Source organism: Patiria miniata, unplaced genomic scaffold (assembly GCF_015706575.1).
Source record: "Patiria miniata isolate m_02_andy unplaced genomic scaffold, ASM1570657v1 HiC_scaffold_24, whole genome shotgun sequence".
Classification (NCBI taxonomy): Eukaryota; Metazoa; Echinodermata; class Asteroidea; order Valvatida; family Asterinidae; genus Patiria; species Patiria miniata.
Genome location: NW_024037063.1, coordinates 20,375,559 through 20,403,213, shown reverse-complemented (window position 1 = coordinate 20,403,213; position 27,655 = coordinate 20,375,559). Strand labels below are relative to the sequence as shown.

At 40.5% G+C, this 27,655-nt stretch overlaps 1 protein-coding gene across 3 annotated transcripts; it reads right to left on the bottom strand.

The window, feature by feature from the left end:
• LOC119732550 lies at positions 1–27,655 on the bottom strand. 3 transcript variants are annotated; one of them, XM_038206114.1, is made up of 6 exons: positions 27,452–27,655; positions 6,001–6,110; positions 5,066–5,245; positions 4,548–4,693; positions 2,190–2,505; positions 1–487 (listed from the first exon to the last, which is right to left on the bottom strand). In XM_038206114.1, the coding sequence occupies exons 2-6, from the start codon at positions 6,098–6,100 to the stop codon at positions 279–281; spliced, it is 951 nt and encodes a 316-aa protein (XP_038062042.1). In that variant the 5' UTR covers positions 6,101–6,110; positions 27,452–27,655; the 3' UTR covers positions 1–278. The 3 variants fall into 3 exon arrangements, with proteins under 3 accessions (XP_038062042.1, XP_038062043.1, XP_038062041.1); XM_038206115.1 differs by lacking the exon at positions 27,452–27,655 and adding an exon at positions 11,445–11,954; XM_038206113.1 differs by lacking the exon at positions 27,452–27,655 and having other exon boundaries at positions 6,001–6,443.

The following is a 27,655-nucleotide window of genomic DNA, read 5'->3' as shown; positions in this document are numbered from 1 at the left end:
GTTTTATTCCCTAGACGGTCCCTGACCAGTATTAAAGCAGCCATTGCCATAGAGGTATCAACGCATTGTATTCAGTGCATGAGCGTGAGGTTTACTCGGCATTTCCTGGGTAGCGCTGCCAAAGTTCCCAAGGTTGGATTTGATTCATTTTGTTGATAGTGCCCTCTTCCGCTGCGGCAGCTTAGCTGTGCTAATTGTCACAAGAGAATTTCAGTCTTGAATCAAGACCACACACAACTTGGGCATGAGGGTCTGGTAACCCCTGCGGCAGTTGCTTTTTACTTGGCCAATAGGTAGTAGAAGGAGCCCGACCAAGTGTAGCGATTGCGCTGCCATTGGGACTGATGCGCCGTGGCCCCGCGGTCCACGGCCCGCGGGCCGAAGTAGACGGAGGTGAAGGCAACTCGCCCCGAGGGCTCGTCAGTCCGCGGGAGGCCGCTGTGACCACATCGGGTTGAGCCGCCTGCAAAACAGGTGAGCCGATCTCCTGTAAGAAATGGAAAAGAAAAGTAATAAAACCGTCACATTCAATCATTCAATTCATCAGACTGTATAAAGTTGGGGGCACAATCACATAGACCACCCACCTTCGTCCAACAGCCCGGACAAAGTGGGGACACAACACCATTAACCTCTCACCTTCTTTAAAGCATAGCCCGGATAATTCAAACCGGGAACACAATCACACAACCCACCCACCTTCATTGAGCAGCCTCAACAAACCATAGTGGGGACACAATATAACAGGCCACCGTCATTCGAGCGCAGGGCAAGATGGTAAACAAAAAATTACATAGCGAGTACCTTAGACAAAATTCAATGCAGGGAGACAAATACTATATCCCACCCACCTTAATTGGGTGCCCGGAAAACCAAAGTGGGCACACAATAACATAGCCCACCCACACTCATCGAGCAGGACTGAAAAATAAACTAGGACACAATCTCATAGCCTACCAACCTTCATCGAGCATGATTGACAACTTAAAAGTGGGAACACAAATCCCAACACATCTGCAACCTGCACATCTCACAGAGATGCCACTTTTCCAGTTTTAACCAGAATTCCGTTTTTTTTTTAAAATCTCTCAAAATTCTGGTTTTTCCGGTCGTCAAATTAACCAGAAAAAGAGAAGAAAAACTGTGGAAATGCGTTGATTTTTTACCTCATTTAGTACATTTAGGCGCACGCATGGCACAACGTTGTTCGTTGAAGTAGTCTTAAAAACAGTCTTTGTGTATGTTGTTGCCGAGCCTGCATGCGATACAACCGGCCAACGTACTTACAACGGCGCCTCGCGCGTGCTTCATCGCGTGCGGGGGTGTTGTGTGCTAAGCACACGTAGCATTCAGCCTGGAAACAAAGTCTATCATTTCAGCTATCGGTGGTTTCCGTTCGCAGTGATATGTGAATACAAAAAATGCAGGTACCAACCATGTTTTCGTTGAGCGCATCGCGTAGTGCAAGGATCATGTACACCGACAGCAGTGTTGTGGAATCGTGCATGTTTCGTGTCGAAAATTACGTTGGAAATTCGAGTAGGCAGAATAAATATTAGGAATAGGGAAAAAGTCAAAGTGATTGAACAAACCGACAGCTTTAAAGGCCATAGAAGCAAAATTAAAAAATAAACAGAACTTGGCTTGGCTACAAGATAAAGATGAAGACGGGGACTTTGTGTCGGACACGGAGTGGCTTTTTCACACACAAAAAAGTCTGGTTTTTTCAAGCAGCCATTCCGTTTTTTTTCAAGCAGACCCAGTTCCGTTTTTTTCAAGCAGACCCTGTGGCATCTCTGATCTCATAATGGGAGATCTGCTTGCAGTACTGATCCAGACCCAGATCCGGATCAGATCCCGACCTGGATCCAGATCCTGTCTCCAGATCCAATCTTCAGATCCGGATCCAGATCCGAAAATCCAGATCCAGATCCGGATCCAGATATCCAGATCCAGATCCAGATCCAGATCAGATCCCGACCTGGATCCAGATCCTGTCTCCAGATCCAGTCTTCAGATCCGGATCCAGATCCGAATCCAGATCCAGATCAGGATCCAGATATCCAGATCCAGATCTAGATCCAGATCCAGTCTCCAGATCCGGATCCAGATCCGGATCCAGACCCAGTCTCCAGATCCGGATCCTGATCCGGATCCAGATTCAGATCCAGATCCCAAAGCACACCCACCTTCTTCGGTCAGCTCCAAGCGTGTTTTGTCCCCACCGTTCCCGATCGTTAAACTCACTTCCTCGAGCCACGGAAGAGATCGCATCTCCAAGGTGGATGGGTTGAACGAATTGTCCGCCACCATCCGGAACGTCACGTTGGTGAAGACACGGAAGGTGTTGAAGCGCAGATCCTGGATGAGCTTGACGTCTAGCCGGTTGATGATGGTCAGAGCGACCTCTCGCTCGTCCTCGTCTACGAAGTCCCAGACGGACGCCATGCCGCCCCGGCCGAAGCGTGTCCAGCCTCCATCAAACACGTCCATCTCGCAGTAAACCTGTGTTACAGAAAGGATACACTTTAAACATTAATTTTGATTGGTGATGTGGACCTGGCTTGGTCCACACAAGGTTCACACAATTTGCATCGTGTGGACCTGTTTTGTCCTAGGTCCACACAAAGTGAAAGATGGCAAGGTGGGCACATTTTCCCGTGCACGCGATAAAAGTTACCCAGTAGTATTATAGGGTGACGTCACGGTTTGCAAGCACACATAACATACAAATCGAAAATGCAATTAAAGGCCTCGTGTCTTCGTCACCCAGACTGGACATTGTGTAATCCTCTCAAGTCGGCTCACGGCATTGCCGCTCAGTTCCAAATTCTAAAGTCCCGATGGCATAGTCAAAAGGCTAACGCAGCTCCTTGTACAGTGTTTCCCCCTCTCTGGAAAACAGGTTTAGAGGCACTTTTGGGTTAGGTTTATCCGTGGCAAAATAAAGAGGAACACTAAAGGGAATCATAGAAAAAAATAACAGCGTTGCTGCTGAAACCCCTCAGCCAGAGTCAAGTTATCATCCGGAAACCATTAACCATTAACTCAACTTGGTGACCTTGACCTTTGACCCCAGAACCAGTTCAAACATGCCTGTACCGATGGAAAACCCCCTACCAAATTAGACACCAAAATTTCATTTCTAACTGAAGTTATCATTCAGAACCATTTACATTTAACTCACCAAGGTGACCTTGACCTTTGACCTTTTGACCCCAAAACCAATCCCAACTTGCCTACTCCCAAGGGCAACCCCCTACCAAAGTTAGACATCAAAATCTCATTTCTAACTCAAGTTATCATCCGGAAACCATTTACATTTAACTCACCACCTTGACCTTGACCTTTGACCTTTTGACCCCAAAACCAATCCCAACTTGCCTACTCCCAAGGGCAACCCACTACCAAAGTTAGACATCAAAATCTCATTTCTAACTCAAGTTATCATCCGGAAACCATTTACATTTAACTCACCATGCTTACCTTGACCTTTGACCTTTTGACCCCAAAACCAATCCCAACTTGCTTACTCCCAAGGGTAACCCTCTACCAAAGTTAGACACCAAAATCTCATTTCTAACTCAAGTTATCATCCGGAAACCATTTACCCTTAACTCACCACGGTGACCTTGACCTTTGACCTTTTGACCCCAAACCCAATCCCAACTTGCCTACTCCCAAGGGCAACCCTTTTCCAAAGTTAGACATCAAAATCTCATTTCTAACTCAAGTTATCATCCAGAAACCATTTACATTTAACTCACCATGCTTACCTTGACCTTTGACCTTTTGACCCCAAAACCAATCCCAACTTGCCTACTCCCAAGGGCAACCCTTTTCCAAAGTTAGACACCAAAATCTCATTTCTAACTCAAGTTATCATCCGGAAACCATTTACCCTTAACTCACCACGGTGACCTTGACCTTTGACCTTTTGAACCCAAAACCAATCACAACTTGCCTACTCCCAAGGGCAAACCTCTACCAAAGTTAGACACCAAAATATATCATTTCTAACTCAAGTTATCATCCGGAAACAATTTACCTTTAACTCACCACGGTGACCTTGACCTTTGACCTCAAAACCAATCCCAACTTGCCTACTCCCAAGGGCAACCCCCTACCGAAGTTACAACCCCAAACAACATTTCTAACTCAAGTTATCATCCGGAAACCAAGCTACCCGGACGGACGTTCCAGCCAGACGGAATTGTGGGGTGATAGCATTGTGTTCCCATTATCCCTTTTTCTAAAGATTCCCTTCTGGGGTGATGTTTTTCTATTGTGATAAAAGTGGGGTGATGTGTCCTGAAAGGAACATCACCCCACAAGGGTGGTATGGTCAGAACGGACAGACGGACGGACGGACGCCCTAGGCGATGACAATACCCCTCGAGCCTCTCGGCTGAGGGGTAAAAATGGGCTTAAAGAGTTTTTAAGGTGTGAGTAAAATGAGTTTTTTTTTTACACAGGTTTTACTTAACTACACACGAAAACAAAAGAATGTCCACACTAGTATGCAACGTAAACATGTACGAGCTCACCTCTGTATAGACAAAGCTTCGGATGAAGTAGGTACCGCTGGGTTTCCGGCAGGCTTCGTGGAGTTGGCTGCAGGCCGAGGCTGGGTAGAGCGCCGAGCCCATCAGCTCACATGAGTTGGGACCCAGCCCCGAGTAGAACGACAGTCCTGCTTGACAGACAAACAACATCTTTTTTTACTAGAAATAACCGGGTATTTGAGGTTGATTGAGAGCTGGGGCCACGCCTATGCCCTGTTCAGCTCCGTCAGAAAACACATATGTCTGGGTAGAGAACTTCGCCTTGTCTGTGATTTTGTTCTCGGACTCGGCGAACCTTTTTTTTCCGGGGAACGAGCCTGAATGATGTAAAGTTTTATGAACGGTATAATTTGTTAAATAAAAATGTAACACAACGTAAAACATTGAGCATGTAATGGACTACTGTTGTGATGGTAGTTGCAATATGACGGGTGGTGACTTCACCTCGAACACCCAAATGAGCTATTCAGATTTCTTCACACGGATTATCATCGGTTTACCTCCGATCATGTTGACGAGTTCCTGTGTCTGTTCACACTGGTCCTCCTCGGGAGTCAAGGCAACGTTCAAGGAGGCCACCGTCAGCTTCTTCATCTTGTTGCTGTCTTGCTTGAGTTTGGACAGGCTGTGCTGAAGGCTGGCGGTCAGGTTCTCTAAGGTCGTGATGCGGTTCTCCATCCCTACGCGACAAAGAAAATAGGTCATCACCTCTACCAGGGGAGGCGTAACAAGACAGTGGCGCAACCACTCAAGTCCCCTTAAGTCCCTCATCCCCCCCCCCCCCAAAAAAAAGGAAAGAAAGGAAGCATCCCTAAGCCAATCTTATAAGAACCTAAATTTGTGACGTACCTTACGCCTGCGCACTGATAGCAACGTGCGAACGTCTCTAGTCAAACGCTGGTCAAAATGTCATCGCAAAACTTCTGGATCCTGGCTCTCTGCTAGCGTAATGAATGCGCGCTGCTATTGGTTACCAGCGAAGCAACCAACCCCAGTAGGCTGGTTCCAAATAGTCGACTAGCGTAGTCAACCACCGTCGACTAGACAGAGTTCGGGCAAACGTTAGTTAACCATTGGTCAACTATTGTCCTTACGCGAACTTGGCCATAGCTTAAAATGACCACTGGAAAACGGTGGCGTTTTGCCTTTTAAACAAAAAAGAGAGATCATTGGATTTTATGGTTTTGGTATCAGATTAAAGCTGAGAGCTTTTTCTTTCAAATACGGAAAAAAATCATGAAAATAGCACTTTGGGTTACTGAGAGAATGCCAATTATGTAGAAGTAGTCATTTTTTTTTCGAAACGCCGAGCGTGAAGTTCTCCAGAAACACATTGGCAGAGTTTCAACACGAAATCACAACTCGAAAAATCATCAAGTCTATAAATTCACAGAAAGGCAAAAAAATAAATCATCATAAAAAAGGAGAACATTACCTTCATACTGCGCAGGGTCGCAAGTACACGTCGTCTCTTGGGCCGTTGTTATGGCAACCGAGATGGTTGCCATGACGATAATTGACGACAGGATTCTCATTATGTATGTGCTTAACAAAGAAAGAAGTAAACAAAACCAGATGTGCATGTGATTTTGTATAATTGCGTTTTATTGTTTAAAGTTAAATCCCTGCCAGCACCTAAACACATTATCGTGGTGTTTCCTTTTAAGATTCATTGCAAAAGAAATACAAACTCAAATCCAATTGTAAATTCCTTTCTTTTCATCATAAAGGTTGTTAGTTTCCAATGAGACATCGCATCAAAAATATCGATCAGCGATTAAGTGAAAGGTTTCTTACTTTGTTTATTAAATGGAACTTACCAAATCCTAATTCTAACAAAATCAATCAATCATTCAAACAAAGCATTCATCCTGCGAGAAAATCCACCCCCAAATATAAATGGAAAGGAATATAATTCAAATTGTGTAATTTGTATGTTCAAAACAACTTTTCTTCCAAAATTTGTTTACACGGAGAGATAATTCATTTTTACTTCAAATACAGGGTGTCTAAAAAATTTGCAGCAGTCAACCATAAATATTTGGAAAAATACTAGCGCTCTATTTTTGCAAAACTTATCTATAGAGTCTGAAGATAGTAAATACTCTACACAATGGTCTTTATCCCATCATTGTGACACCCCAGTCCAGAGATACAGCTAATTTAATGAAAGGACTTGAATTCCAAGGTGGGCCACTTTTGTCTTGGTATCTAATGAAAGCCATTAACATACCAAGATTGTGAAGAAAGTGGCACAAACAGATTTTGACGGTCTTTACAAGCTTTGCCGTAACTTTTAAACAAAAGCTCCAAATCACAGCGAACAAAGATCCTGTCAAGGGTAAAGAAACACTCTATCATCTCATGGTATTTGTTTTTACAAATTTTTTTTTTTTTTTAAATTTTTCCTCAGAAAAAAACCCCACATTGTTCGACTGCTATATTATATTTTAGACACCCTGTGCAGCACACAGACAAAATATAGAAACTCAAATAAGCCTGGGGCGGCGGAACGCGCTTTTCAAACGGGGACGGGGGGGGGAGGACACCAAAAAGGGACACTTGTTCAGAAAGAGGGGCACCTTCCGTCGGTGTGAAAGTGAAGGAAAAGAATATGGTCCGTTCATTTCGCTATAAACCTATACGACAAGGAACAAATTATGAATACGTTGTCCATCTTGCTCTTTGTGTTTCTTTTACCTAGTTATGTAGACATACCTTGTTTTATCGCGAGAGGGGCACTGTTGCTTTTGATGGCCAGTTCAGTGACTATTCTATTCGCGTGAAGAGCACTATTATTTTTAGGGGCCAGTTTTTATCATAAGAGGGGGCACAATTTTAATGTTGCGAGTGGGGCACTAATTGTGCTTTCGAGGGGCAGTTTTCCATCTCGAGAAGTTATCGCGAGAGGAGCACTATTGGTTTTGATTGCCAATTTTTCATCTCAAGAGGGGCACAATTGTATTATTGCTAGAGGGGTACTTGTGCTTTCCAGGAGTAGTTTTGCATCTCGAGAAGGTGCACAACCTTGTTAATGCGAGAGGCGTACTTTTGAGGGGCAGTTTTGCATTACAAGAGAGGAGACAATTGTATTTGTAGCGCGATCATAATGCTTTCATGTGTGCGTTTGAGGGGCAGTTTTGTTTTCATCTCGAGGGGGCACGTTTACAATCGCGAGAGGGACACTTTTGTTGGCATGGGAAAACCCCCCTCTCTGTCACCCTCCGGTTCCGCCGTCCCTGAAATAAGCACAAACATTTCCTCCATCATAAACATAAAATCGACCTTCTAAGACGAGCATGACGTGTTGCTATAGTTTTATTGAAGGGGGAAGAGGTATAAGTTGTTTTATCCTCTATTGCTTTCTTCTAAATACCAAGCCATTCTCTGTTTTAACATTGAAAGTCAAAAATATAATAAATGAGACAGAGCAAAAAGGGGGGGGGGGTTTCTCCACTCCACACTTTTGACTTTGTCCTATCGACTTCAGTGACCTAATTTTGTCAAACCGAACGTGGGAAAGATACCTATTTGCTGCTGTGATCATAAATGGGTTATCTTGGGACATCGCCAAAAACACAAGTGTTAAAGGTTCAGTCTCTATCTGTCCCCCAGACTTATCAGAAAGATACTTTTATAACTGCACCATTTTGTACGGCAGAAGAACAGTACATGTTACAAAAAGAATTTTAAATTTACCATGTTCCATGTATGAGATTTGAGTAAAAGGTCCAAAAATTGAATAATTCATATAAAATCACATGATGAAGTCATCATGACGTCACTGCAATTTTTGTCTATAACACGTCCCGGAATACTTGCATACCAAGTTTGAACCCAATTGGACCTCCGGTTCTGTAGATATAGGGCCTTAAAGTATGCACTTTTAGGATGATGTCATGTGACACGTGATGACGTCATGATTCGGCATACATCTTCAGATGGTTGTATAAGTGTGTGCCGGGTTTGAAGTCGATCGGACCGTATTTTATATAATTTTTGCAAAATTTGAAGAAAATATTAAAATTTGAAAAATTCATAAAAAATCAGATGATGACGTCATGATGACGTCACTTCAGATTTTGAATGCTGTTATCTATACCTACCAACCCACCAAGTTTCATAATGATCAGACATACCCTTATATGTGAATCAAAAAATCACGTTTTTGATGACGTCATGATGACGTCACACATTTTACGAAATTTTGTGCATCTATCTATGACCTAACGAACCTGTTACAAAAAGAATTTTGAATTTACCACATTCCGCTTATGAGATATGAGTAAAAGGTCCAAAAATTGAATAATTTATATAAAATCACATGATGACGTCATCGTAACGTCACTGCAATTTTTGTCAAAAACACGTCCCGGAATACTTGCATACCAAGTTTGAACCAAATCGGACTTCCGGTTCTGTAGATATAGGGCCTTAAAGTATGCTCTTTTAGATGACGTCACGTGACACGTGATGACGTCATGATGATGTCATGATTCGGCGCACATCTTCAGATGATGGTCTAACTGTGTGCCAGGTTTGAAGTCGATCGGATTTGAAAAAAAAGCCAAAAGTGACTTGTAGAACAAAAACACGTGTTATCCTATGAGAAAAAAAGTGGGGGAAAAAAAAGAGAAAAACTAAAAATAACAAAAACAAGAGCTGTTTCGGTGTGTACACCGAAACAGCTAAAAAATAACAAAAACAAGAGCTGTTTCGCTGTGTACACCGAAACAGCTAAAAAAAAAATAACAGAAACAAGAGCTGTTTCGGTGTGTCCCACGATCACTGCGCAAATATCGTTTCAACTGGTGTGGGTCGTTATTCCCTTGAATTTCGGTTTTATCATACGCAGACTCCTGCAGCACACGTGCATGCATGCGAATAAATAAAGCAAAGTATGGCGAGGCGTTGTGAACGAGATCCCGGTTGCGACCGCTAAATGATGATGTAGGCCTACATACTCGCTTTTGGTATTTTCAACCTATTTGCACCGCTAGCGACGTAGAGGGCGGAAGAGTATACATCAGAAGTTTAATCCGGTGTCATATGAAAATCGGACTCGTATGGAAATCGGACTCTTTTTCCCTTTTATTGGTTAAACCCTCTCACGTGACCGGTCCCCCTCCTAATTATGCATGAGCATGCGCAATATCACCAATGAGTCCGTATTTCATAAAACCTAAATTCATGCTGCACCGGCTGTGGCAGGGATGAACCGTGAGGTGAAGCAGACGCGGTAAGGTAAAGAAGATTTGAGTTATCCTCTCGAGGTTACAATAAATTTCATGGGGTGTACGGTACTAGTCTATAATCCAAGACTTAGTAAGCTTGTCGATAATTAGTCGGTATTTACTTTTGGGAATAAGTGGTAATATACGAGACATTTCGATGTACGGTACTTCATCACGGATAATTATGAGAAAGAAAAAAGACATTTGGATCTGGAGAGGACCAAGTGTGGGTAAAATAAACGGAAATAAGTTTTGATGTGTTTGATGTTTCCCCTTAGATTCTGTTCGTGTCATTACTGACTTCTTTGCGGCTGGCTTTGTATGAGAAAACAAAACTGTAGAAAGGGCCAAGTGCATGGGTAAAATAAACGGAAATAAATTTGGATGTGTTTGATGTTTGAAGTATTATCGATACATGTCACATGCCTCCCCTCAACTTGAAGTGGCATCATCATCATTGAATTATGTCAACACATACCAGGAAACCAAATGAAAAAAAAAATATCTGTATTTGCCAACTTGCACAGATGAGGGTGGACCAACTTCATAATGTATTACACATTAGGGATTAACGATTTATGCAAATTAGGCACCCTTCACAAAACAATTTCAGGTGTCACCCCTTCAAAATATCTTCTCTAAGGCTATAACAACAAATTTGCCAAGTTTGGTGCTTTGGACCAGCTGGTCACGATCTTGTCAAATATTGGGTCTAAGCCACCTGACTAAACCTCCGCCAAGGCTAAACAATTCCCCGCCATTTTGTCAGTAGGCCTACACCCAAAAGAAATACTCGCATAAATGGTCAAGAATCCTGAACAAAAATCCTGGATCCAGACCAAGATCCGGATCACTTTCAAAATCTAATCGATTTGTACTTGTACCAAGGACCACCCCTACAAAAAATTCATGCAAATCCGTCCATAGCTTTTTTAGTTATCTTGTTAATAGACAAACCAACCAACCAACAGACAAACCAACAAACTAACCAAATCCAATGAAAACATAACCTCCGGAGGTAAAAACGAATTCACTAGCCATAATTATGTGGGGAATAAACACGATGAAATTTTTTTAAACAGCTAAATAACTTCGTCCAAATTTAAGCCGCATCATGCCGAAAAAGGTTTTAATCATAAATGAACACTGATTGCAAAAAAAATGTGTTCTTGCCGATACGAGGAACAACAATACAACACATCTGAAGCAGCTTATTTAAAATTTAACCTGTTAAAATGTCAGCAAAGTAGATAGGCCTATCCTTTTTCAGAACCTGCGAAAATGCATCTACATCTTTCTCAACGCAACTGAGCATAGGTCCTAGCCATCGCGAGGAAATTATGGCAACCTCTTTTCTCGAAAATGACAACATACTAGGCGCAACGATTTCACAGGATACTTGATCCTATTATTTACTTTCAGTCAAGTAGGATAGTTCATGATATTTTGACAGTGTCACTTTTGAGTGTTTGCAAAATGGTGTCCATTACATTTATATCATTTCTAGCATTGTGCAGGCACAAAAACAATGTTGTCATGCATAAAAGATAAGTTACCTAGGTCTATGGCGCATAACGAAAACGCAAACCAAAAATATGGTGATGTCCAATTAATTGCCAAATCTTCAAAGAACTACAAGACTTACCTTTCGAGAAATCACTCAATCGTAAAAATTGCAATTGCTTTTCAGATCGTCTTCTTTACCCAAAACTTGACAAACCGATTCAAACCATTCACGGGCAGAAAGTACGCGGATTCTGACCTTGTATCGACTCTGCTTGCTTTTATTTGGGAGGTGGGGGTAGTGACCCAGTGCGCAACAACTGACGGTGATTGGAAGCTGAGGCGCTTGAGGGGGCGTGGTTTCCATCAGATCATTACTTTGAGGGCGTGGTCTCCTTACTGCGCATGAGCATGGTGGTTGGTTTAACGTGAGGGGGTGGTTCCGCTATGTTTGAGTGTTTGACGTGTATGTGGTCTCAGGCCTCTCAGAGCATTTTATGAACTAAAATATTATTGACTGTGTCTGTACTAAGGCTCGTACTTAAAGTTTAAGTCCCATGCGTCGAATTGCTCATCGTACGCCAAGTTTCCGGAGCGTGCCCTGACGGCAGTTTGCCCCGTGTCTGACCCGACGACTGGGCCCAATGACTCGCCCGCTCGACGCAACCACGGAGACAAAGTAAACCTTTCAGACTTTTGGCCTTTTTATAGGCAGGAATTGGTTCGCTGGGAAACAGATTGCATAATTTCGGGTGTTCCGAAATTAAATGCCAGTCTTTCAGCAATGCTTTTGTTAGCTGCTTGGTTTTGATGTGTGGTGTGTAGATTATCTTGAAGACTAGAGGTGGTTCTTTTGGTCGTGTTTCATTCATGATGTATTGCTCACAGTTTTAAATTTTTAGGTCTTTTATGACTGGCAATTTCCTCTTTCTTGTGGTTACAGAGTAGAAGTTTCTCCATGATTGCATTTCTTTGCTCGAAGAAATATGTCTCCTTGTTACAGAGATGTGCATATCTTAGTAGTTCTCCTTTGGTAAAGACTTAGGTTATCAGCAGTAGGCTAAAAAAACGTATGGTATGCCTAATAATATTGACTATGCTTTGGCTCAACATGATTGAAATAGAATTTTCAATATTGGCAGGCATTATACATACATTTGTAAGAATACAAGTTTGTTATGGGCGAATTATGTACGCTCATGTTCCGCTTCCTTCCACATAAAAATACCTGGTTTAAATAATCAAGTTTGTAGTTATAATTAACCAGCTGTGTTTGAAAAGTTATTTGTACTTGATGAAGTATCCCTCAATATTAAATTAATCACAAAAATATGACTATACTACAGGAAAACCTGTGGTATATCCATTTTTTTTTTATAAATGTGGGTGGGCGTTTTTTCCCTGAGGCCCGGGTAAAAACGCCCGCCAAACTTCCTCCCGAAAAGGGGGGAAAATTTCCCCTTATCAATATAATGACCATGATTTTACATTTGCACCTGATAGAGGAGACATGTATTGCATAAAACCACATATTTATTTCCTAGTGTCTCCAAGTAGTACCATGAGTACTGAGATATATTTAACAAAAACTTAAAAATCGGGCGTTTTTACCCCAGTTTACCCTACCACTCATTTTGAAGCTTATGATGTCCTCTACATGTATCATTTGGAGTGACGGGATTTTTAAATTAACGGTTGGTATGCAAATTAGAGCCTATTAAATATTCATAGATTCCAAATCTTCCTGTCGCAGGTGTCGGTCACTAATATTGTTGTATTTTATTATATTTTTACATGAAATCAAGTACATGTTGTGTTTTTTGGAAATAAATTTGGCATTAAACCTTTTGATGTCTATATTTTTGGAGTGATGTGTTTTTAATTTAATGGTTTGTATGCAAATTAACACATTAATTATTCATAGATTCCAAAATCTTCCGGTCGCAGGTGGCTGTCATTAATTTACTTTATTTTATGATTTAAAAAAAAATGAAACCAGGTACATGTTGTATTTTTGGCTATAAATTGGGTTAAGTGGCTTATCCCAAAATATACTCATTACCACTAACTACATGTACATGTTAATTTTTTGAAATCCATTGTCAAACAAACAGGCACACTACTTTTCCTCTGATCTACGAGACTAAAGAAACAAGATGGCGGCCGCCAACATTTTTATGACTGGCCCTACTTGCTCTAAAACCTGACAAAAATTATACTTTTTATGACAAACTTCAGATAAAAATTTAACCAAATCTGGAAATTTGGGAGTTTAGTCACTTATAAAATGCCAAGAAAATTCCTGTTGGAAAAATTTCCGTACTGGATCACCACTTTTTTCAATTAACTTTCAAGCGCCAAAAGTTTCATCTTTTATGGTTATTTCCTCCACTTTCCCCTCCTTGAGATTCGAACCTCGGACTCTTGCTTGAAACACGAGACTTTTAGCTAGGCCGTACACGATCGCTGTTGCAATGATCAATCTTTGGACGTATTTGCAGTATTCACTGAAATAAACTAAATATTCATGAGAAAATAAATATTCATAATGACGTATTGCACTATCATTGGCCGGCTCATGCGTTGTCATGGTTGTCGATGTCATGCGTATAACGTACCGCTGTCTTCCAGACGCTTAAGTCAGTTTTGACCGGCTGCTTCAACTTAGTTCTGCACGACGTGTGCATCCAAAATGTGCTCTAAAAACACATTTTTCTAAAAGAAAATTCGCATTTCCAGAGCTTCCTGGATTCCTCTTGGGTGAAATCACAAGGTGAGGTGAAAATTGTTGTGTTTGGCGGCAGGTAAGTTGGTGATGCAGTATGGAATTTCTTCCTTCCTGTTTATGCATCAGATTAATGGACGGTGGTGGATTTTGTAAAGCGCATTTACATGGTGACAGGTGTGGGTTACGAAGACTGCCAGTAATGTGTAGTCGCTATTAACACATCAAGTGACTTTTCCTGCTTACCGGTATATCATCACAAAATGTTTAAGTATTAGGCCCAAAGTTCCAAAACACAAAAGGTCTTTTTGTTCTCTTATTGGGGAACGGGGTCCTAAACTATATGATAAATAAAGGCCTACCCAGTTTTACCTAGGCCACACTTCCACCATGTACAAAAACATGTTGAACTTTGTCAAATTTTGATTTTCACATTTAGGCTTAGTTTGTAGTTTATTTTTGCTTTAGAAGTATACTCACCCTCTTTATAGGCTAATCAGAAAGTGCTGCCTTTTTCAGATGTCTAATTTTCATGAAATTTCGCGGAAAGCAAGACAACGAGAATGCCCTCCAGGGCAACGCACCAGACGAAAATTGAACTCACTTGCGGCGCCTGAAAGCAGTGTGGTACCGGTGTCACGGTCTCACTTCTCCGGCGTGCTGGCTTCTCCGGGCGGATACAGCGGACAATTGAGCACGTTACAATGCACGTTTCATAAGCACGATACATGCTCATATATCCGCTGTGCTTACTTTTCCTCAGGCTGGGTTTTGAGGAAAGTCCGAGAGAGGACGCTCTAACAATACGGCTGGCAGACCCATAGATCTAAAGACAGACCTTTACGCACGGTTTGCAAAATAATGTACATTGTGCCAATCAAAAGAATGTTTAGCACTGCAATAAATACTATTACGAATATTTAATAATGTGAGGGCTCCTTTCCAAATCCTTGGAAAAGGATTTTCTGAGACTGAATGGACAACCATGGGACAACCCTCGTAGATTAATTACAATTTTAAAAAAAGACCTGTTTCGGCCTGTGTCACCGAAACAGCTAATAAAGATTATCAAAATATTGTTTGATTGTTGAAAATACAAGTTGCAATTGTCAACAAAGCTACAAAATGATTAGTCCCAAACATGCTTTTTCCCCTATGTATTGAGGGCACGGGGTTCACGAGGGGAGGGGGCGCTGCTTCATCCATGAAGTCCAAAAAATGGAGGGGAAATGAAAAAAATAATTTACAAGAGGCGTGGTCATGCTGTACATTTTAATGGGTAAAAAAAGCACTCACAGAATGTGCTTAACATGGATGTTGTGGCTTAAATGTGCTTTGTCCATTGCAATTGAGGCAGTTTTGTTAAATGGGGGCTTTCTTCGGAAACATATGGGGGTTGCCAAATGGGTCTATGTGGAGCTTTGTGATAAACTTTAATTTTGATAACTTGTCCTAGTTTAAATCAAAGCGATAACGCAGGAATCACACAGAATGATACAATATATTAAACTTTGCTTTTCATATAAACATGCTACACACAATTTGTTTTATTTGTATATCAAATCATAACGAAACTTTTTCTATAATGAAATCAACTATGCGTGTTTCCCTCAAACAAATTCCTGCCATTACTTAAGTTGATATACGAGTGGGTATACATGTACATGCACTGTCAACTCCCCCACCTGAAAAAAAAATATATTTAAATTAAACGTAAAATATAGAAAAAAATATAGAAATAACTTAAAAAAAACCGCAAACTATCAAAAACAGTTTAAATAGACCATCGTCTATTTCTTATAAGAAAAACACCTACTATATAGGGAAACAAACACAAACAGATGGGGAAGCTGTGAGGAGAGCTGGTGTTGTTTCACCCTGTTCCTTTCATCATGAAAAAAAAATACATACGATCCAATAAATACTAATATAAAAAATTGCCTGGAGTTGAGTGATAATGTGTTTATACTTGTACAAGCACATATAAGTTGATCTTTTACAGTGTACATGTGCGCAACACTTTATGAAAACAAAATTCGATTAATCGTCTCCGAGTGCTATTTCCCTGACAAATTTCCAAAATTCCCTGAGAAAATATTGTCACTTTCAAGAAGACTTTTCTGTTTAAAGGCAAATGAAGGGTATTTCAAACAGTATTTAACAGCTTTCCAGCAACGGTAATCCAAACTTTCTTTAATCTGTCACGAAGTTGACCATGTGGCACACCAACAGCATACCTAATATCTAAATATCTCAGTTATGTTTAATTAGTTATAAAATCTCCAAAAATAGCCCAATTACAATGAAGGATGATTTACTGCACGCATTTTAACAAATTTAAACTTTGAGAAATAAGCTTGAAAAGTTTCAAATGCTACATTGAATTGTAAGTCGCTTCTTTTTTCTGATTCAAAGTTTAAATATTTGACACAGGTAACTTAATCTGGAGTGGAGTAACTCAGAACTCATGATGGCGCCATGGGTCCCTGGTTCAGTTCTGGCTCTGCAAAAGGCGAGCAGTGACAAAGGTCCTGAATTGTTGCACGTGGCACTGCCTCAACACAAATGGTGGGATGCCTTGAAGTACTTGTTCCGCATACTAAAGAGTAGAAGTGAAATCAAGTTTACTCTCCCTATAAAATGTTAAATGTGCAGTGTTGATCTTTTTTGAAGAGTTAATAACTGTCATGCTAATAAACTGTTCCTCAAAAATGATGCACACCTAAATATCAAAATGAGGTCTTCTCCAGTAAGTGACTCAAACTGAATTTGTAAACGTGTAACAAATAAACTGGAAGAACTTAAATCACGCCCGTTTGGGGAATGTATTTCTGAAAAAACTTATTGGCAGAAAAGCAAAAACAAAAGCACAACTAAAAATACAAAGCAAAATAAATTCATACCATTAGAACAAACACACCGGGGCTTCTGGCATCACGCTGTCTTGAAGTGTGGATCCTTTGCACTCTCCATTCAGTTGGTGTGTCAGTGATGACGGTGCCTCTTGCATTCATGTAGTTTCTGTGGGGAGAAAATAAGGTACATTTAGTCATCGGATTCTGATGGATTTAATAAATGATCAGATTAAATACAAAAACAGCACTAAATTGCTTGTGCAAAGTGATACATGTAAGGTTTTAATCGGGCTATGGGCACAGAACTCCTGTGTGGCAAATTAAAGTTCTGTGCAGTGCATTAAAGCTCAGAATTTAAATGTGAAATAGCCGTGCTGTATGATGGTCGATGCCACCCCAAATGTTCATGTAGTTCATGCTTAAAATAAAATATTTAGAAACACCTCAAACACTTCAGTTATTACATGCAGATGAGAGTCGTTTAGGTATGCATCAAATGTCACCTGTAAGAAATATGAAGTAAATTCTGATATAAATATATATGATATAAATTCTGTTAAACAGGAATCAAAAGTTAAGTGTAACTGTATTGTTCAACAATTGTCTTCAAAGGGTTATGGCCATCTGAGCCATTAATGATCAATAAACTCCTCAATGAAAAAGAACAAAACGCACTTCCAGTAAACATACATGAAATGAGAAGAATACCGCTTCTCAGCTGCAGTGTATCCTGGCAGAGAGTTTAGAATTCCCAGCTGCTTGGTGAGGGTGTTAGCCGTAAGTAGCATCCAGTGGTCTCCATCCACACATACAGGTATCAGGATCCATGCATGCTGAGAGAAACAGATCTAGACAGAAAGACATCTGCTTCATCAACATAATGTATGAAAATGTTACAACAGACCCAATATCACAAAACTTTTTTTCATATCAATATTGTATTTTTACTTTTTCATTTTTATTTTCTATTGACATGTTCCCCCCTCCCTTTTTTTGGTGCTGAAAACATCAGGGGGTGCAGGTTTTTGGCAAGTAAAAAGACCAATCCAAAAGTTTTGTTTTTCATCCTTCTCATAAAAAAGGCTCCATCTTAAATAAGATTGGAATCTAGGGAAAGTTGGAGTGATTGTCTTTGTGAAATGAAATTCAGTCAGTTTCAGTTTATTTCATAGGCAGCAGTGATGATATTACTTTAAATTGTCTTTTATATGTTTAAGTTTCTTTCTTCATTTTTATTGTCTAAGGATTATCTATAGGGAATTTTACTCAAAATTTGTTGATTGAGATTTTCTTGTTTAATAGCAATTGGAAACTGTTCCATGTATCGTCAATTAAGTTAACCTCCATGTTCATCTCTCTTTCAGCTCACCAACAATTCCAAGATCTTTGATCCATTACACCTGTACAGGTATATTGAAAATGTATATCTGTCATGCAGTCATGAGTGTTAAACCATTCTTAAGCAACTATACTTTTCATTAAAATATACAAATTTTTAAAGAAATTAATTACTTCTTTAAAGAGCCACTCCATATATCTGCCAGTCTCCCATAGTTGTGCTAAGTGGCAAGGCAGGCAAACAACATGTTGATAGCACTGTGTGTTGAGGCAGTTTTCAAGGAGCGACAGGTATGCATGAATCACCTTAAAAGAGAACAGTTTTAAGCACTGAAATAAATATTAATAGCTGCTGCTGAACATAATGTCTAAATATGCAGAACTTTTATAACTTTCTAATTTTTGGTGAACCACCTAGATCAGAGACCGTGCGTTCTGGTGGTTTCCTGAAACACAAGTTTTACATGTCTTTACTCCTAGCCATGCAAACATTAGCTTTCAGGAAAAAAAATTGAGAATAAATGTTACGTTCTCAAATATGAACTCTTTGATACAGATATCTTGATGAATATGGTTATCGGTGAACCAATTTATAGGCAACATTAAATATGGTGAAAAAGAAGACCTTTTAAATTGGTTATTAGCAAGTATGCATATGTACCTGGTCATTAAGGTAGTCATCTGTGCTAGCCAGAGATATCAGATCCTGGCTTGACAAATTGAATTTTCCAACCGTTATGGACTGCATACTGGCAACATGTTGACCGACATCATCCATGGCAAGAGCAACACTTCCCAGAAACTGCTGATGAGGAACCTGCCTCAGGGTATCGAGAAGACACTTGGCCTCATAGCCTGTAGAAAAAGCATACGTCAGAATGGAACTGGCTACCTGACATATGTCGGTGTCCCTCACAATGGACGTAGCACCATTGTCTCCACTGCATGATGCTGATGAGTTGGACCCTCTATGGTTGGACATACTGTTTGCTACCACTTGCATGACTTCCTCCAGAATACAGGCATGCCTGGCATCCATATCCATGCAGAGTGACATCACTGGGTCTTTCGTTGAAAGGTCCAAACACTGTGACGGTGTTTGGGGCTTAGTAATGACGCAGTGTGTAGCAACATACTGGACTACCTCACGTATGACATCTGATGAACGGCCAAGTTGCTGGATGAATACGTCTAACTGTGCATCTTTATTTCTTGGCTGCTGTACTTCGGCGCAGTTTGTCGTCTTTCCTAAAAATATAAATTGAAAATAATGGAGACACTGGAAATGGAGAAAATTAAGTATAAAATGCAAATATTGGATAAGAAAGAATTTTTTGGGGTACAGTTTCTGTTATAGGTTCGGCAAATATTTTCATAAAACGATAAGCATTTACACATACATGTAGTTCAGTTAAAAAGAATACCAACAATGGCTGTAAAATTATACAATTTCAAAGTACACTTTCAATACTGCAGTGTGTTTGAGAAACACGACTTGGCCAGATCTGAACCACATGCATATGGGTGATTGTTTAAATTCTTTCTTGTGAGATAAAAAGCGAAAATGTGTTTATCGATTAAAGTATGTTCTTTTGTTGTGATGACATGGCTAAATCAGTACCTATAACAGTGATTATGCACGATATCTGTGCAGCAATATGCTTGTGCCATGGACTCTCACAATCCAGAACTGCACAAGCCTATTATATACTTATCCATCTCCATTTGATTAGCATTTTCAAAGCAAACACTTACCTGCAGATTTTGTTTTGGTCTTGGAATCTTCAACTCTGCCGACTGAACTCTTTTTGGTTGTCTTTTTGGTTACCAAGGTACCTATTAGCATAAAATGAACAGCATTTATAATTTACTGTTGAAGTCTCCGTACGATCATGGGTGTTTTTGATTTGTCAATGATATGATGTACATGTTTAACACTGACATTATTACCGTGCTACACAACGACGGACAGCACATTAGTACCATTAGTATAAGAACACAATACACATCTGTATACTGGAACAGAAACAAGTAAAAATTGAAGCTCATGAAACATGCTGGTGTATTTCATGCTAACCTGGCAAATATACACAATAAAATTAATTCCTAAAGATGAGATTTAGAATGAACAATACTGCCTTTGTACAATGGTACTGACAATACCAATACCAGCTGCTGCTGACAATACCAGTAAGCAACCACATTTGATTGAAATATTATTAGTGTTAGTACACTTGGTTTATAAAATACAATATTTACATGCATCTAAAAAAATGACAAACAGTTCAGTGGCTCCATCAATGACTCAGGCATATGGGGATTGATTAGAATAGTTTTAATTTGTAAGTACTGTTTCAAAGTAGAGTATTTGATATCCATATGATAAAAAAAGATATGACCATTCAAATGAAATGGGGATATTTTCAGTAACATGCGAAATTGGACTTGATGGAATATACTCGTCTTGTAGGGTCGAAGTTGATCATAAGGAATCTTGGTTTCCAGCTGTTGCCCCGAGGCACTCAACAAAGTCACACGTTGATGTGTGTCTATGTCTACAATACTGCAACAAAGTATAGCATTTCTTTAATGAGGTAAAGACGGTAACACAAAAGCGCTGATCTTTATGTTCATGCCAAACTAAACAAGCGCAATTAGAAAAGTAATGATTTAAACATTTCTGTTTGTAAACTCTACCTGTATGGGCCACTCCAAATTGCTTCCATCTTGCCACCCTTACGGCCATTGTTTTTGCAGTTTCGTCGGAGGACTTTGTCCCCAACAACAAGGGTGAAAGTCTTTACACCTTTGCTTTTCCTTCGTGAGAAGGCCAGTTTTTGTTTTTTCTGTGCCTTCACAACATTTTGAAGCACCTGCAATAAGATAATGTTAAAAAGCCCACACTGTCAGCAGATCCCCATACATGTACATTGTTTTGGTTGCCAATGGGTACAACACACAAAATGATTCTGTTGTGCATGTCTAATTAATGCTCTTCTTTCAGTGGTCCTTCAGGTTGGGGTGGGGAATGGGCTGGTGGTAATAGCTCCACCCCATAAGATACAGCTATGATTCAGAATCGTTAACAATTATAGAAGTAGCACAATGATTGAAATTAATCATTTTAAAAGATGGCAAGTTCATTAATGGCTGAATTTCACCTTGTTTGAGTTCTAATTCAATAACGATACAATGTGTTTACACTTGCCTTTGATGTCGTCTCCACATTCAGTGATTCTCTCTGGGACACCATATCTTCCATGTCTCCACCTTCATTACTTGCAGGCAGCTGAAAATTGTCATCTGCAGGTTCCATCTGAAATAAAAGAGGACAATTCAGCCAGTGGTTAGTTTGTGTTTCATTTTGGTACCTTCGGCACAATCATATCACTCGATCAGGCTGTGGCCAAACTAAAGTTTTGATATTAAAAAAAAGTGGACTCATTACCCACCTGGTTATTTTGTTTTACCTGATTCCAGGCAAAAAAAAAAAAATTCTGCTTCCAATGACATGCCATTCCAAAATAGGGTAGGTAGGTCGGTAAATGTGTAGGTAGGTGGGAAGGTGGGAAGGTTGGTAGGTAAGCAGGTGGGGGGTTTTGCCCATTTTTTGTGTGACGATCACATGGAGGCATCTGCGTGTACTCAAGGGTTAAAAGTAGAAATTGATAGTTTTGGGTGTTTTTTGTGTGTCATTTTTCCCATAAAAAATTAGGGTCGTGGCTTTCAGAATAGGGTAAGTAGGGAAACGGGAAGGCAGAACTGGGTTTTTTTGGGCCTAACCACCATATAATAATGAAAATCACATGGAGGCTACTTACTTCCAATGGTGACCTGGGGTTTCTCCCGAACATGAGGAAGAATGGTGTATACTTTGTGGACGCTTGCTTCTGGGTGCGGAGGGAATATGCAACTCCCTCTAGGAAAGCAGCCCAGCCTGTCTGGTGGTCATTTACCAGCTTAGCCAGACGTATCTTGAGTGTCTGATTTGTTCTCTCATCAAGACCGTTGGTTTGGGGATGGTAGGCACTTGTCATAGAACGTTTAATTCCTAGCTTTTGGCAGAGCTCTTCATTAATCTGAAAAACAATTATAAAGTTGCAGTTGTTTTCACATGTTATATGTTTACCAGAGCAGGTTTGCTCACAAGCACAACGGTCTGTTTACATCAGACAGCATTCCTGGGATTACTTCATATTACCATCCCAACAGTCTAAGGCCAATTCCTTGTTAGGTTTTCTTGTACAAACCATCAAGGAACATGTTGCAAAAAATGTTGTGTCTAAATAGAGACTATGCAATCACTATGTTTGTGCGTGTGCACGTATTTTAAAAATTGGTCTCAAATTGAAGTTTGGAACTAAAAACTTGGGTCATAGATGCAGCATGGCAACCTTCACATGCTATTGATGTCAAAGGTCACATACCAAGGCCAAAGGCCAACTGGGGTTAAGTTGGAAAATAGGCTGAACATGTAGAATTGGTCTCATTTGACAAGTTCAAGTCCAATTGCAAACACTTGGCTCATAAATGTAACATGGCGACCTTCACATCATAATGATGTCAAAGGTCACACATAAAGGTTAAAGATAATCACACAAGAAGATGGCACACACGGTTCCAATCTGGAATCCCAACTTGCATGAACTGCTTGATTTTGGGGGTTCGCAAAAGTGAGCCCGCTATTCTTGCTTGCAGGAATCAAACAAGAATACCACAGAACGCCCAGCTTTTTAGTTTCAAAGGATAGTTGAGTGGATATTTATCCCTTTAACTTACTTTTGACACAAATTCCCTTCCCTGGTCAGACAGAAGTCTCTGTGGCGCTCCCCATCGGCATACAAAGGTGTGAATGCAGAGCGCAATCCCACAGGCCTCCTTTGACTTGAGAGGAAAGAAATCGACAAACTTGGTGAAGTAGTCAGGGAACGTTAGCACGTAGCGATAACCCTCATCAGTTGTTGGCAAAGGACCTGAAAGGAAAACCACACAATAAACTTTGAACTGCTTTCAAAACAAAGTCAAAAGTGACATCAATTAAATGTTTGTCGGTTAAATCACATACACGCATGTACATAGGATGCCAATGCCACTATGAGAAAACCCGCTTATTTTTGTACAACATATATACCAAGAGAAAACAGTACCGATTAAATCCATTCCAACAAGCTCCAATGGCTCCTTCACGCTGATGGACTTCAGCTGGGGGGCTTGGGTCTTCAGTTTGTCATATCTCTGACAGCGATCACAAGATTGGATCTGTTGAACATGACAAATTTAGTGTACTTAACATATGTATCGCACATTCTGACATAAATATTTACATACAAAAACAATTGGAGTTGGAGATCATATTTCATTATACTACATGTATTATGATTTGATTGAGTTAAATGATTGACTAAATTCTGTAACTTCTTTCTTTACAAAAAAGTCACAGATCTTGGACAATATTTCAGCGGTATTAGGCCAAATAAAAAATATACTTGTGTAGTGTCCCCACCCGCTTCCTGGAGGCCGCCTCCTTTGTGGGGGGGGGGGGGGGGGGAATTTAAACAGTGACATCATTTTGACCACTTTGTCATCAGTTGCATCTAGCCCATATGAAACTGGTGTGTCATTTCCTGAGTCCTAGTGGCGGCCATTTAACAAAAATGCTGGCGGCCATCTTGAAAAATGGACCGGTCGGGCCGCCATTTTGGAGGGAAAAAGGCCTCCTCCTTCCTTTTTTCCAAAAAGGCAGGAACTTAACACGTTTTGTACTTTCGTTCTTTTTATTTGGCGAACAGTTTGTTTTGTGCAAGTTTTAAACAGCTTTGTTGTTCTCTTACATAGTCGACAACATCTTGTTTGATGCCATTCCACGTGTAATTTTGGGAAAACTTTTGACAAAGTGGAATTAATGCCACTATGTCCACCATGCTCACTGGAGTGGTAATGTTGGAGCAAGTCCAAAACTTCTTCCTCATCCGTCACCACCTTCTTTCTGATGCCAGTCTTTCCCTGGGTATAGCAGAGCTCCTTTTCTGTGTAAAAGATACCAGACAAAAATGAAAGACTGACAGTAATTGCTCCATTTCTGTAACTTGCTTATTTACCATCACCGAGCATGCATCAAATTTGCCCTAGTGGACAGTGGCTGTTGCTTGTCATTCACATTCAGACTGATGGGGAATATGCTTTCGTAGCCCCATATACAGTCGAATCTCGTTAGTACAAACTCTGTTAATACAAAATTCTTAGTCCCGACTGTGCATTTATGTGCAAAATGAATGGGACTGATGTTCCTCTTAATACAAAATTCTGATATAACAAACAATTTGGCTAGGTCCGAACGAGTTGGTATTAACGAGACTCGACTGTAGTGTGATATCATCAGTACAGAGGCTTAATGAATGACAAGTAACAGCTATCAATGCACTAAGCCAAAGCTACTGCACACTCAACAGTGAGTATTTGTGACCTATGACTTCAAGCAGATGTTTGCTTGGGCTGAGAGCCATCCAAATTTTACCAAATTTTGCGTGAAATTACAGGTTGATTAGAAAATTTATGTTAGTGCTCATGTACACCAGGGAAGAATTTTAACATTGGACATCACTACGATACTACATCCTAGCATGCCTAAGGGCGGAAAACTGTTGCAACCTGATGCCACTTTAAAAACTGAAAAAAAGAATATGTTTTTGCTTACCTTCCTACGTTGGCGGAGAGTATGCTTACATGTGAGAACTCTAATATGTTGACAAGGTCGTAATAAGAGAGATTTGTAGGTGAACAGTCCTAAGTGGCCAATTTATTGAATTTTTACATGTCACTGCATGTTGACGCCCTCACCGACATGTGGTAAACGGAAGTGGAAACATGCAGTGACATGTTAAAATTGGAATATGTTGCAACCTGACGTCACGTTTTTCTTTGTATATCATCACAATGAAGGTCATTCATTGCAAAATGAGACGTGAATCTGGGTCTGCGTGAGAAACATTTCTAATTTTGTTAGGTCTAGACTTTGTCAACATACGTCAAAGTCATAGGCCTCCTTACCTTACTGTTACACTAACTAAGTTACAGTTCTGAAGTATAGCCTACTCTCGTCTCGATCTCTAAGGTACACAAAGTAAGTGAAAAAAAGTTGCAAAATTGTTTCCCAGTAAGAGACAGTCAATGAGCAACATTGATGACCATGAATTTGCATGTCTAAATTTTATAATTTAACTAGGCTACATGTCACACTGCACTGCATGTATGTTACATGGCATAGGCCTAGCTAACCTAACGATGGCAGGGGCTACTTCTTTCCTTTAGTACATGTACTTACTCGCATCATCATAGACATGAGACTTGGACTGATACCGCACAGCCCTTTGGTCTGTCGGGGAGAGTCTTTCAGGGTAGCGGCCTTCCGATAAATACAAAATTAATCGTCCCTTCTTCTTCTTTTCAACAGCGAGTCTCTCTGTCAGAGTCATGTCGGCCGCGTACATACACAAAATGTACACAAGTACAAAATTGGGTTTGCCGCGCGCGCGGCGAAAATTCTGGATTTCACTGGTACGCCGCTACGTGTACATATAAATATCCCATCTTCTTACGTACACCAGTGACAACCCTAAAAACTCAGCACACAAATACAGTAGGCAAAAATGTACACTACTGCGCAATTTCGCGCATGCGTGTTGATGCAAAATTTCCCTTTTGGAGAAGCTAGCACGCCGGAGAAGTGAGACCGTGACACCGGCCCACATACATCGCACGCGCAGATTTTTTTGATGTCATCACGTGATGCATACATTTACATAATTAGTAAAACAAAATGGAAGACAGCCTTTGGAACTGGCGTATTTTTACGGACAAGCCACCGAAATCGTCAAGATTTGTCACTTTTTTTTTGTGGTCTGTTTCAAGTCGATCATTAGGCTTCGTAAATGACTGCTGAATGCATGAGGTATGTAAATGAACTCTGGGGTGGGATATTAGAGGTGAAAATGAACAATTTTTGAGAGGCCATTTTTTTAGGGTCTCTTGCTACCACATTCTAACGAACAGATTATGCCTCCAGCGTTACATGTGAATGAATATGGAACATGTCAGCTGGAGTTACTCAAGCTAAGTTTTACCTAGCTCTACTGAGTGGAGCGTTGAATTACGGGTACCCCTCCATACAAACGCTCCACCGATTTGGCATACTTTGGTGACGGCGTCACAGTAGCATAGTCACAAACCCACGCGAGGACAAAAAGACCCCCCAAAAAAACGATAAAGAGAATACAAATGAGAGAGACAGTTACCCTGGATTGATCTACACATTCATGACATTCCATCAGACCCCTTACATTGTTCCCAAACAGCGAAAATGTTGAAGAAAAACAGCAAAATAATCTGAAAACTTACACTGCTCAATGTGTTCGCCGTGAGGCTCAATCCTTGCACCGGTTTGCCGAATGAGGGCGTCTGACGTGACGTCACCGTCGTTGCTCGATCGAAGAAAAACAAGTCGCGCTTTATCAACGACTGTTTCGTGTAATAATACGTGCTCCCATCCGCGCCGTACGACAGTATGGGCTTTGAACACACGCAAGGTGGAGACGGCTGAAATGTATTTTGATAACAATGGGATTTTCATTTGTCAGTATTAGCATGGAGGAAGGAATTAGTAGTTCTTTGATACAAGTTTCATGTGGGTATCTGTCGTCATTAATTTGTTTTTAATTTAGAACGTGTACGCTTCAGCCGTCTCCACCTTGCGTGTGTTCAAAGCCCATACTGTCGTACGGCGCGGATCGAAGCACGTATTAATTACACGAAACAGTCGTTGATAAAGCGCGACTTGTTTTTCTTCGATCGAGCAATGACGGTGACGTCACGTCAGACGCCCTCAATCGGCAAACCAGTGCAAGGATTGAGCCTCACGGCGAACACATTGAGCTGTAAGTTTTCAGACTATTTTGCTGTTTTTCTTCAAAATTTTCGCTGTTTCAGTGTTTGGGAACAATGTAAGGGGTCTGATGGAATGTCATGAATGTGTAGATCAATCCTCTCTCATTTGTATTTTATTGGGGTCTTTTTGTCCTCGCGTGGGTTTGTCACTATGCTACTGTGACGCCGTCACCAAAGTATGCCAAATTGGTGGAGCGTTTGTATGGAGGGGTACCCGTAATTCAACGCTCCACTCAGTAGAGCTAAGTTACCATGCTTACTTTTTTCAACTTCATTCAATAAATTTCTTACCCGAAAAAGCCGAATATGTTCGTCAATGAAGTCCGTACACATCTGGAAAGTATTCGCTAAGTGACTTTCGTTCTTTTCCGCACGAGTACTGCGTCCTTCATCAGTCATGTTTTCTGCTATCTGAAGATTAGATGGTGATTTTCTCTCACAAACATTGGCAACAGGATTCTCCGTGGGCGCCGCCATTTTGAATAAACGCGCGCA

What these genes read in the sequence shown, in the direction of transcription:
- LOC119732550 (XM_038206113.1), bottom strand. Translation starts at nt 6,148, where the DNA reads ATGCACATCTGGTTTTGTTTACTTCTTTCTTTGTTAAGCACATACATA. An exon ending in CGACCCTGCGCAGTATGAAG is followed by an intron (nt 5,246 to 6,000) that starts GTAATGTTCTCC and finishes TTTGTCGCGTAG; the next exon opens with GGATGGAGAACCGCATCACG. An exon ending in ACTCGTCAACATGATCGGAG is followed by an intron (nt 4,694 to 5,065) that starts GTAAACCGATGA and finishes TCTGTCAAGCAG; the next exon opens with GACTGTCGTTCTACTCGGGG.